The sequence below is a fragment of the Odocoileus virginianus genome, chromosome 10 (assembly GCF_023699985.2).
Source record: "Odocoileus virginianus isolate 20LAN1187 ecotype Illinois chromosome 10, Ovbor_1.2, whole genome shotgun sequence".
Taxonomy (NCBI): domain Eukaryota; kingdom Metazoa; phylum Chordata; class Mammalia; order Artiodactyla; family Cervidae; genus Odocoileus; species Odocoileus virginianus.
In genome coordinates, this window is record NC_069683.1 from 26,679,782 (window position 1) to 26,693,884 (window position 14,103).

At 36.5% G+C, this 14,103-nt stretch overlaps 2 protein-coding genes across 4 annotated transcripts in view; one reads left to right on the forward strand and one right to left on the reverse strand.

The window, feature by feature from the left end:
- The window catches only part of DNAJC24 (DnaJ heat shock protein family (Hsp40) member C24), a 72,159-nt gene extending 65,439 nt beyond the window's left edge, over positions 1-6,720 (reverse strand). The window contains exons 1-2 of one of the 3 annotated variants that reach the window (XM_020892322.2): positions 6,646-6,720; positions 4,588-4,700 (exon numbers count right to left, since the gene is read on the reverse strand). In XM_020892322.2, coding sequence (XP_020747981.1) covers positions 4,588-4,698 — 111 coding nt within the window. In that variant the 5' untranslated portion in view covers positions 4,699-4,700; positions 6,646-6,720. Of the gene's footprint in view, positions 1-4,587; positions 4,701-5,525; positions 5,625-6,645 lie in introns of those variants that run through there. The other 2 variants (XM_020892321.2, XM_020892320.2) reach the window with 2 other exon arrangements.
- The window catches only part of LOC110136540 (doublecortin domain-containing protein 1), a 279,881-nt gene continuing 271,335 nt past the window's right edge, over positions 5,558-14,103 (forward strand). The window contains exon 1 of the mRNA XM_070473220.1: positions 5,558-5,734. Coding sequence (XP_070329321.1) covers positions 5,643-5,734 — 92 coding nt within the window. The 5' untranslated portion in view covers positions 5,558-5,642. The remainder of the gene's footprint in view (positions 5,735-14,103) is intronic.

The following is a 14,103-nucleotide window of genomic DNA, read 5'->3' on the forward strand; positions in this document are numbered from 1 at the left end:
ATGTCGGAGAAGACTCTTGAGAGTCCCTTGGACTACATGGAGATCCAACCAGTCCATCCTACAGGTAATCAGTCCTGACTACTCATTGGAAGGACTGATGCTCAAGCTGAAACTCCAATACTTTGGCCACCTGATGCAAAGTACTGACTCATTTGAAAAGACCCTGCTGGGAAAGATTGAAGTTGGGAGGAGAAGGGGACGACAGAGGATGAGATGGTTGGATGGCATCACTGACTCAATGGACATGAGTTTGGGTAAGCTACAGGAGTTGGTGATGGACAGGGAGGCCTGGTGTGCTGCAGTCCATGGGGTTGCAAAGATTCGGACACTGACTGAGCGACTGAACTGAACTGAAGGGTAAGAAAGGTGTGTGGCTACAGAAATATCAAAGTAGACTTCAGGAAGAATACTGTCAGAAATACAAAGGGGAAATTCATAATGATCAAAGGTTCAAATTCATAGAGACATAATCTTTATGCACACACACATATATATTCACCCAATAAAAATGATCCCAAACAAATAAAACAAAATTAGCAAAACTAAAGAGGAAAACACAAATCCACAATCACAGTTGAAGATGTTATGTCCTTCTCTCAGAAAATGATAAAAATTGTCCAAAAAATATTAATAAGGATATAAAGTATTTGAATACTATCAACTTGATCTAACAGACATTTATAGAACACTATATTCAATAAAAGCCAAATACATATTTTTCAAGGGCATGGGAATATTCACTAAGATAGATCATATGCTAGGCCATAAAATGTTTTAATTAACATAAAGGAATGAAATCATACCAAATGTATTTTCTAATCACAACAGAATTATATTAGAAATCAATAATAGTTCTGAATATTTTCCAATGTCTAGAAATTAAACAGTGTACTTCCTAGTAGCCCACAGGTCAAAGAAAACTATTATAGGAGAAACTTTTATATAATTTGAGTATACACATATCGAAATTTGTAGAATGCAGTTAAAGCAGTTTTCCTAACTTAGAGTGAAATTTATAGCTTTAAGTGACTATGTTAAGATTGTAAGACAGGTGTACTTTCAATGATGAATGGCTCCACATTAATAAACCAGGAAAATAAAAGCAAATAAGTAGAAGAAAGGATATTACAAAATTAAAAACAGAAATCAAGTGAAGAGAAATGAATAAATGATACAAAAATGTCAACAAAGTAAAAGTTTGTTCTTCGCAAACAAGATTAAAGAAATACAAAAAACTCTAGTGAGCCTCATCAGGAAAAAATAAATAGAAAACACAAATTACCAATATAAAGAATCAAAGGGAAAACATAACTACATAATTTATAGCAGTAAAGGACTAATAAGGAAACAGTATGAACATTTTGGAGTGGGTTGCCATTTGCTTCTCCAGGAGATCTTCCCAACGCAGGGATCAAACCTGGGTCTCCCACATTGCAGGCAGACTCTCGACCCTCTGAGCCACCAGGGACGCCCTGAAGTATGTTAGACTTCTTAAATGAAATGGACAAATTCTTGAAAAAATGTAATTCACTTATGTTGACAAAACAGAAAATAGAAACTCTAAACAGCCCTATAGCCTCTAAAAATAAACACATAACTGCAAAATTTCCCACAAAGAGAAGTTCAGACCCAGTTTAATTCCAGAGTAAATTATATTAAACATTTAAATAATTAACAATAGCAATCTTACACAAACTTTTTCAGAAAAGAGAGAAAATGGAGTCATTTCCCAATTATTTTTGGAGCTGGAATAACCATACTAAATGTAAACACTGAGGCTTCTGTGGTGGCTTAGATGGTACATGCAAGCAATCTAAATTAACCAAAATAAAATTTAAAAGTAGAATAAGATTATTTAACTATATGTGACTTAAGTAGTACCTACTTGGGAACCTATAGTAATCCAGACAAAAGTATTAGTAAAAGGATAAACAAATATATTAAACAGAATATAGTCCAAAAATAGATTCATCTTGCCAAGACAATCCAATGGAGAGAGGAAAATCTTTTCAACAAATGATGAACACTGGATATCCTTACTGAGGGAAAACCAAAAACATGACTTCCTATATCACAGGACACACAATTCCCGGGCAGCACAGCAGTAAAGAATCCACCTGCCAATGTAGGAGATGCAAGAGACGCGGGTTTAATCTCTGGGTTGGAAAGATCCCCTGGAATAGGAAATGGCAATCCACTCCAGTATTCCTGCCTGAAAAATTCCATGGCCAGAGGAGCCTGGTGGGCTCTAGTTCATGAGGTCGCAAAGAGTTGGACACGACTGAGCACGCATGCATGCGAAGGTAAAAGCAAACTACATATCTTCTAGAAGAAAACATAGGAGATTCTTTTCATGATCTTCCTAGAGAAGACACAGAAAGCACTAATCATAAAACAAAAATCTGATAAATTGCAATTCACCAAAACAAAAAACTTCTCCTCAAAAAATACCATTAGGAAAATGAGCTGGCAAGCCACAGACTAGGAGAAAATACATACATTTATCTATATACAAGATCAAGGAAACATGTAATTTTTTCAAAGAGACTTCACGAAAAAAAATTATACAAATGGCTAAAATCACATTAAAACTGAGCTTAACACCATCAGTCATGAGAGAAATACAAAACCACAATGAGATATCACTATGAACATAGGAAAACTATGCAGTGCAGTGGTTGTCAATGAGATAGGGAGGTTTGCAATTTTTACAACCAGGAGACATTTTTAGTTGTTACCGGCATCTAGAATGCTGAGAAGCATCCTACAATGCACAGGATAACCCCACAGAAAAATTATCCTGCCCAAAATGTCAATGGTGGCAAAACTGAAAAACTCCTAAGAGATTAATTTAAAGAGACTTAATAGCATCAAGTGTTGGGGAAGATGTAGAGCAACCGGAACTCTGGGATACATTACTAGAGGGGATGCAAAACGGTTCATTCACTTTGTTTGACATTTGACAGATATTACTATACTAAGTGCAAATAACGTCTTGTCAAATTAAATGCCAAATGGCTTACAGGGCCATGCATGATCTAAAGCCAGTGTACTTCTCCAGTCTCATATCTCTGTTAACTGAGGCACAGAATGATACGGTACTAAAATAATTTTCCAAAACGTTTACTTGATTTTATTGACAGAAATCTTAAAAATCCTGAGACAAAAGAAACCTTAACATCATTTAGCTCAACTTATTACCTAGAGCAGGGATAATAATATATTCTTGACAGTGAAACATCTACTGTCTCACACTGTTATGGCAAAATCTCACAGATCTATCTAATAAAAACTTGAGAAACAACTCATATTATAAAAGTAATGATCCTCTATTCTTTTCATAAACTGAGTTAACTGGAGGTTATTATAGTTACTGATTTCCTTAAGAAACCTCACAATATAAACTGAAAAAATTAATATGGTAGTTTAGAAAGATACTATCTCTTTATAAATACCACAACCCATTTCACAAAGGAATGAAATCAGTGAAAAACAAGTCTTTAACTGGCCTAAATCAGTATTATTCAATAAAGATATAATGTAAACTATAAATGCAAGCCATATATGCAATGTTTACAAAGCAGATTGATGAAGTCAATTTTGATAATACATTTAGGGTATATGCGACCCTATGAACTGTAGTCTGCCAGGCTCCTCTGTCCATGGAATTCTCCAGGCAAGAATACTGGAGTGGACTGCCATTCCCTTCTCCAGGGGATCTTCCCAACCCAGGGATCAAATCTAGGTCTCCTGCCTTGCAGGATGATTCTTTACCATCTGAGCCACCAGGGAAGCCTGGCAATTTTGATAGTATGTTTACTGTATATGTATAAAATATGTAAAACAGCCAATATATCCAAAACATTATCACTTCAGTATTAAATAAACATAAAAATTTTAGATTATTTTATATTCTTTTTCTGTACTAAGCCTCCAAAACCCAATGTCTGTTTTATTCTTATTGCACACCTCATTTTTGACTAGCCAAATTTCAGGTGCATAATAGCCACACGTAGCTAGTGTTTACTGGATGCTAATGTTGCTTACTACATGACACACTTCAAGGAAATTCACACGGATTATTTCATTTAATACTCCCTGAGGTTGCTCAGTGGTAAAGAATCTGTCTGCCAATGCAGGAGATGCAGGTTTGATCCATGGGCACGGAAGATACCCTGGAGAAGGAAACGGCAACCCACTCCAGTATTTCTTGCCTGGAAAATTCCATGGATAGAGGAGCCTGGCAGGCTACAATTCGTGCTCACAAAGAATGGAACATGACTTTAGCTAACACAAAGAAAATATAGGGGAAAATAACTTGCCCGAGTTCCCAAGATTAACTAGTGGTAGAATCAGGATTTTAAACCAATCAGCATGACTCAGATATGGTCCAAATCACTATGCAATTCCACTTCAAATCAACTTTTTTCTTTTACACTACTACTGAAACTTTCAATTAACCAAATTAATACTTATGATTCCTGCTTTGATATCACATATTCATGGTACAGAAACCTGTATTTCTGGTCACATAAAAAAAAACCCTATTTTCCCCCTGCAACACAGAATCGAAAACAAAAGACTTACCATTAAAATGAGTTTTTGATACTTTTGTTTTAGGTCTGACACACTTGCAGATGGGTCTGCTTCCAGAATGCTGTACCAATCCTTTTTTGGTATCTGCTCAAACGCCATCATCCCTTGAACAAGAAGTGGTCCTTTTCAGATCAGCGGAATAGAAATGTTGACGACAATTCATTACAGTTTGTGTATATCTGGGAAATAACTAGGTACAGCTTCCCTAAGTTCTGTAACATTAAGTCATGATACTAATGCAAGCCTGAAAAAGCAATTATTTTCATTTGAAACGCCCCAAGAATTTCACGTTTAAGTATACAGAAAAGTGTGGGAAAATCTGTTAGATTTTTCATGATATACGCTTATATCTTAAATGAACGAATATACAACAGCGTAAGAAAAAAAATTTTTCCATAATGAACCCGAGCGGTGGATGACTCTTTAAGAAAGGTGTTTCTGCTAGTCTCTTGGTAAAAGGGACACACAGTTAAGTACTCACTAAACACACTAGAGTTTAATAAGTGTTTATAAAATGAACAAATATTCTTAAAAAGCAAAACGAGGAATTAAAGTCAATTTGGGAGCATTTCCTCTTAATATCTTCAGTTCACTTCTTGTCTTTCAGGTTATCTTCAAAGAATAACATGCCAAAAGCCAGTCAGCACTGGCAGGTGGAGAGCAACAGCCCCTCAATTACTGGACAGGCACTCAGACCTCGCAAAGAGCTCCTGAAACTGTTCAAGGGAAGACGTGACAGCCCTCCCGAACCGAAGAGAACCCGCCAGGAGCCCCAGAACCAGGCAACTTCTTCCCACAGCCGCAAACTCAACGAGACATCCGGGGCTTCCTCAAAATTGGGACTCGGAAATCCACTGCACTCATGGTGCGCTGTGTCGCCCAGTCACAGACTCGTACCCTCTCCCGGATCCACTCGATCGCAAACTTACCAACACTAGAGCCACTAGAGCCCACTCCGAGCCTGCATTCTGCCAAACCTCGGAACCAGCTTCTGCTTCCGCCGGAAGTCACTGCCCTAACGCAGTCAAGTTTCCAGCCGAGCCACAATGGCGAGGGCACCGATCGGAAGCGCCGCTCCGCCCTCTGGACGCGGTCGCTATGGTAACCCATTCGCCTCTACCTCAGGAGTTTACCAACAGTAAGTGCGGGCGCGGTGGGAAAAGGCTTCCTTCGCCTCGTTCTAACTCGCTGTTGTCCTGGCTCTCAGACTGTCGTTTCTCTGCTCTTTCTCAGCGAGTACCCCCAGCACCCCCCTCCAAGCTTCCTCCGCCTTCCCCAAAACCCCCCACATAACCTACCCACTGCAGCTCCTTGTCCTTTCCCGGTTGACGAGTGCAGTACCCTGACGGGGGATGAGGGGTGGGGGGCTACGGTGGGGATTAGAGCGGGTGGGGGTCGATGAGAAGGGTGACAAGAACTGATTCCTCCCTTCTCCCTAGACTTCCTTTGGAACGTTTTCATTCCAAAACTAAGAGAACTAAAACCTATGCTGAGTACAAAGTTTTTGTGTATATATATATATATATATATATATAATTTTTTTTTTCCGAAAGAGATGTTCTTTTAGATTTTACTTTAGTGGGTAGCCATGTCCTTTTCAAGGGGATCTTCCCAACCGAGGGATTGAACCCAGGTCTCCCGTACTGCAGGTGAATTCTTTACCATCTGAGACACGAAGGTAGCCCAAGAATATTTTAGTAGGTAGCCTAGTCTCTCTCCAGGGAATCTTCCCAACCCTGGAATCAAACTGGGATCTCCTGCATTGCTGGCAGATTGTTTACCAGCGAACTGCTTTTTGGAAGAGATGTTCAACTTATTTCTTTTAGACTTTAGAAACCAACTTGAAAAATGAAAACTTTTCAAAGTCCTTTCACACTCTTAGCAAGTCTTCCTATTCGCAGGGCAGCAATGACATCGTTCAAACTCACAGAAAAAGCAAAATAAAACGCTCACTTTGAGGTAGTTATTGGGCATTCCAAATGGGCACTTTCCTCTCCCTGTCATTCGTCCTGTTGTTCCCTTTTACTGTCAAATCTCTGTGCTGCTCACCTTAGATTTGTTGCAGAGAAGCCAATTCTGATACCATGTTCATACTGTTTCTTTGACTTATTTTCACTGCTTCTGTTATAATCGTACAGAATGATGGCCAGCCTTAAAGAATCCTGCCCCTCTGCCTGACCGTTAAACTAGAGTGCCTTTGTTCAGAACCCTGTCCACTTGCAGCTGGCAGGAAGGAAGAAATTAACAAAACCTCTGCCTGAGGTTTGCCATTCTGGGAGATGTTTGCAATATTAATGGCTTTTTTAACTTTGCCTCCTCACCTTCCCCCATGTCTGATCTATAAAAGAACCTGGCATCCAGACCCTGTAAGATGGTTATTCTGAGGTGCTAGCCTGCCATCTCCATCAGCTGGCTCCCCAATTACAGTCTCTTCCTTGCCTCAGCCTCTCATCTCTTGGATTGGTGCCTGTTTGTGGCAAGCAGAGCGAGCTTGGACTCGATAACATATTGACTATTCTTTCTTGCATTTTACCTGGAGGTCAAAACTGTTTCTTTATTCTCCACAGCGTGATATAAATTTCACTTGGAAATGTTAAGGTAGTTTTGTTGATGTTACTCCTTAGATTTATTTTCCTTTTTTTTTTTTTTTAATCTTCTACCAAATATCCATTTGAGAAGCAGTTGAGACAAACCCTAAGCACACTGAAAAAGATACTTTGATAAGGTCAGTCATTTATTGATGGTTCCCTGGTAGCTCAGCTGGTAAAGAATGGATCTGCAATACAGGAGACCAGGGTTTGATCCCTGGGTGAGGAAGATCCCCTGGAGAAGGAAATGGCTACCCACTCCAGTGTTCTTGCCTGGAGAATTCCATTGACAGAGGAGACTGGCAGGCTACAGTCCATGGGGCCACAAAGAGTTGCACACGATTGAGCGACTTTCACCAAACTATAACTGAATAACTGAATGATACAGAAAAGTTTAAAAATCTAAAAGGAAAAGTATAGTTTAGGTTCTTCATAGGATTTTGTCATGTTTAAAGGCAGACACAGTCACCTTTATATCAATACTAAGTGAGAAGATCTGATTTTCACGCTTGGTTCCAACATTCTGTGTGGCCCTAAGTATACCTAAAATGACAGAACTGTGTTATTCTGAAGACCTCCTTATACAGTACTATCAGAATGGCACCACTTTAAATTTCTCTGGCCCTCAAACTTCCTTTTACCACCGCATAGATGTTCTTTGTATAGATAATTATACTCAAGCCCTTCAGTTTTTTATAGAAAGAGCACTTTATTTTGATTTATGATTGTATTAATGTATTGTGTTATCTCTTTTACTGCTTTTTTGAACAAAATTCTAATCATAGTATCTCAACTTTCGTGTATTTATTTTTTTATATAGAAAGAGGTACACTTTTTTGTCCCCACCAAATCCCATGTGTTCTGTCATTTCATAATAACATTTTAGTTTACATATGTAAAGCATACTTTAGTTTGCAACTTTTTATCTCATCTCCATTAAGTCATTAGTCCTCCAAAATTACCAGTAATTAATTGATATTATCCAAATCTAGTGCTTGTTTACATTTCCCTAATTGTCTCAGAATTGTCTTTTTATGGTTGGTTTGCTTGAGTCAGAAACCAGAATCTACACAGTGCATTTGGTTATTCTCTCTTAAATATCTTTTAAGCTATAGCAGTCCCAATACTTCACTACTACCTTTTTTTCCCCTTTTTTTCTATTAGTTTATTGAAAAAACAGATCAGTTGTCTTAAAATCTGAACTTATCTGTTTATTTATATCAGAATCCACTTTTATTTTTATTTATTTTTTTATTAGTTGAAAGCTAATTACTTTACAATATTGTAGTGGTTTTTGCCATACATTGACATGAATCAGCCATGGATTTACATGTGTTCCCCATCCCGATCCCCCCTCCCGCCTCCCTCTCCATCCCATCCCTCTGGGTCTTCCCAGTGCACCAGCCCTGAGCACTTGTCTCATGCATCCAACCTGGGCTGGTGATCTGTTTCACCCTTGGTAGTATACATGTTTCAGTGCTGTTCTCTCAGAACATCCCACTCTCGCCTTCTCCCACAGAGTCCCAAAGTTTGTTCTGTACATCTGTGTCTCTTTTTCTGTTTTGCATATAGGGTTATTGTTACCATCTTTTTAAATTCCATATATATGCGTTAGTATACTGTATTGGTCTTTATCTTTCTGGCTTACTTCACCCTGTATAATGGGCTCCAGTTTCATCCATCTCATTAGAACTGGTTCAAATGAATTCCTTTTAATGGCTGAGTAATATTCCATAGTGTATATGTACCATAGCTTCCTTATCCATTCGTCTGCTGATGGGCATCTAGGTTGCTTCCATGTCCTGGCTATGATAAACAGTGCTGTGATGAACATTGGGGTGCACGTGTCTCTTTCAGATCTGGTTTCCTCGGTGTGTATGCCCAAGAGTGGGATTGCTGGGTCTTATGGAAGTTCTATTTCCAGTTTTTTAAGGAATCTCCAGACTGTTCTCCATAGTGGCTGTACTAGTTTGCATTCCCACCAACAGTGTAAGAGGGTTCCCTTTTCTCCCCACCCTCTCCAGCATTTATTGCTTGTAGACTTTTGGATAGCAGCCATCCTGACTGGCGTGTAATGGTACATCGTTGTGGTTTTGATTTGCATTTCTCTGATAATGAGTGATGTTGAGCATCTTTTCATGTGTTTGTTAGCCATCTGTATGTCTTCTCTGGAGAAATGTCTGTTTAGTTCTTTGGCCCATTTTTTGATTGGGTCATTTACTTTTCTGGAGTTGAGCTGCAGGAATTGCTTGTATATTTTTGAGAGTAATCCTTTGTCTGTTGCTTCATTTGCTATTATTTTCTCCCAACCTGAAGGCTGTCTTTTCACCTTGCTTATAGTTTCCTTTGTTGTGCAAAAGCTTTTAAGTTTCATTAGGTTCCATTTGTTTATTTTTGCTTTTATTTCCAATATTCTGGGATGTGGGTCATAGAGGATCCTGCTATGATTTATGTCGGAGAGTGTTTTGCTTAAGTTCTCCTCTAGGAGTTTTATAGTTTCTGGTCTTACATTTAGATCTTTAATCCATTTTGAGCAGAATCCACTTTTTAAAACACTTTTTACAGGAATCCTTGTTCATTAGTCTTCCTTCATTTTTTTTCTTTTTTAGAGCCCTACTGTTCAGTGGAAATACAATGTAAGCCACAAATGCAAACCACACACATGATTTTAAATTTCCTAGTAGCCATATTAGAAAAATAAAAAGAAACAGGTGAAATGATTTTAATAATATATTTATTTACCAGTGTATCCAGAGTATGCTCGTTTCAAAATGTAAATAATACAAAAGTTATTAATGAGATATTTTACATTCTTTCTTTCATACTAAGTCTTCAAAGGCTGGTGTGCATTTTACCTATACAACTCATCTCAATTTGGACTCTCCACTTTTCAAGTGCTCCACAGCCATGTCTTACTAGTGACTACTTTATCAATCACAGGTCTAGGGTATAAAGTCCAGCATTCCTCCCCAATATGATCCTAGTTTTCCAGCTTCATCACCTATTACCTTCATACATGAAGCAATTAAACAATTGAATATTTTCTTGGTATTTCATAATTTTATTCGGATGGGTCTCCTTGCTTATAACACCATAGCTCTTTTCTTCCTCCTACCAGTTTTACTCCTTCTTTAAGACCTATCTCTTCCATTAAGTATGTTATGATGGCCCAGTCCTTAGAAATTACCTTCTCCTCTCAGTTTTCACAGCAGTACGGGGTGTCCTCCTCTTTTGTACTTGTCCTATCCTACAGAGTATTGTTATACGCTTTAGAGGTGTGTTCTGATTTCCTAATTGCATTGTAAACTCTCTGAGTGTAAGAGCACCTCTCAGAGAAACTAAGCACCAGCTTTTATGCCACATTCTCTGGGGTTCTAAAGATGTATATCTATAATAGGTTTGTTTCTCACTGTTTTTAGAAGGTAATATATTTATTTTATGTAAAACCAATACAGTATAAATATAAACTATGTTAGCACAGTGGTTAAGAGCATGAACTCTGGGATCAGACTCATAGGTTTGAATCAAGATTCTGCCTCTTACTGGTTATGTGAAAACTTGAAGTTAATCTCTGCACCTTAGTTTCTTCCTCTGTAAAACTGAGATAATAATAGTATTTCCTTCAGAGGAATTTGTTGTGAGGATTAAATGAGGTAATGGTGTCTGAAAGTAGTAAGTACTCAGTAAAGAGTAGATTTTGTGGTTATTATTAATAATGAACTATTTGTTACTCGGTTTTGATACATCAGAATATTAGGAATTCATAACAGTATTTTAGGAATTTTTAAACAAAGCAAATGAAAGCCACAGACTATTGAATTTGAAAAATAAAACCAAACCCAAATGTTTGTTGAACTATAGTTTGCCAGATACGTTAAGCGCACAGACAGAAACCTCTTAATTCCTAAATCGTCAACATCTAGCATAAGTGAAATAGGCATACATCAAATATTTAATTTCAAGATGATTCATCAAGTGCTATATCTCGAGTTAGATGTAGATGCAGAGATACAGATACAGATGCAAATACAGATACAGCATACAGATACAGATACAGCAATCACATTCTTATTCAGTTTATTGCTTCAGCCCTTTGCCCATGTCCACTTACTCATGTCCACCATACATTAACAAATTCCTAATCATGAGATCACATTTGTGAATTATGCTTCTTACTTGTGGATATTTGCAAAACATTTACCATACTTCTAATAATTATTTCATATCCTAGGATTACATTTACTTGGCTCTTTCTACTAGTTTCATTACCAACTCTTCTTTCATATCCTTGATCTTATTTACCTCTGAAGTTTTAAGATTTTTCCTATCAGTTAACTAAGCTATATTTAAGTACTGCAATATTGTGGCTATATGAAAACTAGATGACCCCCTGTAGGGCAACCTGGAGTCTATTAGCTAGTAATGAATTAAAAACAAAAAATGACACAAGTACATAGTACATATATAGCCTTCATTCACCTATTCATTTACTCAACAAATATTTATTTTACATTGTTACAAAAAATACAAGACAGAGTTGGCTGTAGCTCTATCAAAATCTTTAAGTTTGTCTGGGTAGACAGGCAACTGAAATAACTGTGCAAAGTGCTCTGCCAGAAGAAATAAAGGTTAACTATGATAGTTAATAACTTGTGGTTATGAGAATAGAATAAGGCATATTACTTGAATGATTGAAATCCTTGAATCAAAATGAGGCTAATCCAGGAAGATATATGGAAGTGTTAAGTTTTAAATAACACTCTGACAGAGAGGAGAGATGAATGGCTAGAATTAGAGAAACTTCCTCATTTTCTTTCTTGGCCAATTATCATAAAGCTTTAGACAGTACTGAGAATCAGTTTTAATGAACATTCCTACCTCACCCTTTAGAAATGATTTTTCATTTTTTCATTTTTTCCCTTTCTCTGATTGTCTTCACTTGATCTATTCTCTCTTCTGTCTTTCAACAGTAATCATCAGTGGACATTCACTGGGTTTAAGCAAGTCAGCGCACTAAGCAGGGGACACCAAGGGGTAGATACTGTTCACTGTCACTACACCTGTGGCTGATTTTCCTGTGTGTTTAACTTCGGTTGTGTCAGTGTTTTTTCAAGCTGTTTTCAGATTTCTTAAAGATCTTCAGTTATTTGGAATTTTTGTTCTTGTCTTCCAAGCTTCTTCACATCTGATGTTTTAATTGTTCCATGAACCTATTAAAGACACTGAATATAATCCACCTTATGTTTCTCTTTAGTAATCATAATATATACCAACTTATTATTTCCCCATTCACTTTTTTTAATCCCTTTCTCATGTCTGATGATCACTCTGAAACCTTGTAATGATCTCTTCAAACCATGCAGTGATATGCATTAATATGCTCTAGCATTTTAGTCCTCCATTTTGGTTTCTTAAACCTGAATTTTTTTAAAGTTTATTTTATTTTTGTCATGTAATTGAATCACAGAAGAAAGGTTAATTTGAATGATCAAGGGGTGTTAATTTGTAGGTTAAAATGTGTTAAACAGTTGATATGAAGTCTGTTTAAGTCAATTAGAGTGTATAATGAAGATGTTTCTAGAGTGTTATGGAACCTTTTGAAGTCAACTTGGAATTCACTCCTGTGTGTCAACCATAGCACCTGGCTAAACATGCCATTGCATTTAGGTTCTTAAATTTGTGTATATTCCAATATATATGAATAGGTCTTAAAGAAATTTGACTTTAAGATTCTTATGTATTGCTATAGAAAATAAATTCGTGATTTAATTCATCATTAGCAAAATGAAAAACATGCTATGTAACACTGTTATCTTTGTTACTCTATTTTTTTCTAAAATAAAATGCAACTCAACTCAATAACCAAGAAAACATTTCTGCATTTTCTGTTTGTTTTTAAAACTAGATTAGTGTCATTATTGTTGAATTTTTTTTTTAATACTAAAGTACCCCATATTGAAAGGGACCATACAAAGACGTGTAAAATTTGATATACTCATTTAAAGGAGTGATTTCTTTTCCCCTCCAAAATTATTTGAAATAATATTATGAAACATTTTAGTGTTGGTACTATGTTTTAAATTTTCAAAATAGATAATGTTATTATGCAGACTTTAATGTTTATATACTCAGTTTCAATAGTTGAGTATAATTTTGTGTAATGATAGGTATATTTAAGATGAGTGAGGCTATGCAACTTCAGCAGTTCAAATCCACAGAGATATGAAGGTAAAAAAACAAATTTTAAAATAGATTCTTCCCTTAGCCTCAGGATTACTATAGAACTAGTTTTATTACTTGTGTCAGTTTACTAACAATAAACACATTTAGCATTTCAACTTCTTTCAGCCATTCATTTTAATTATTTAGAGAGTGATGAAAAACAACTCTTACATGCTAAAGGGATTTCTGCAATGATGGATTAGATGCCAAAATAATGAAACCACATAGCTTAAAAAATATACTGAAGAATAGATGTTTTCTGATGAATTTCCACAAAAAATCATATTTTTAAAATATTTTAAGCAACTCATAGCATTACTTTTTAATCAACTGTAGACATGGCATGAGTATAGTCTTTTGTTGCTCATTAGCAATTTCTTTAATGAGTTTTTTTGTGTGATAGATAGTTAAAGTAACAGACAAATGACAGATTGTTTGCCTTTAATGATTTCCCTGTTTCAAGCCCATTACAAAGCAATTAGAAATCTGACAGCATTTTCACTCTGCATTACTGATCATCTAAAGTGATGAGGAATGAGAGGTGATGAATATTAATTGTATATTTTCATATGATTATCATAAATTATTACCTTGTCTGATGTGCTGCAGGTGAAGCAGGAGCATAAGAGAAAGACAGATATATTAATTTGAAAGACTATATGACTTCTTTTAAATCTTTGTCTGTAGTGTAAATTCT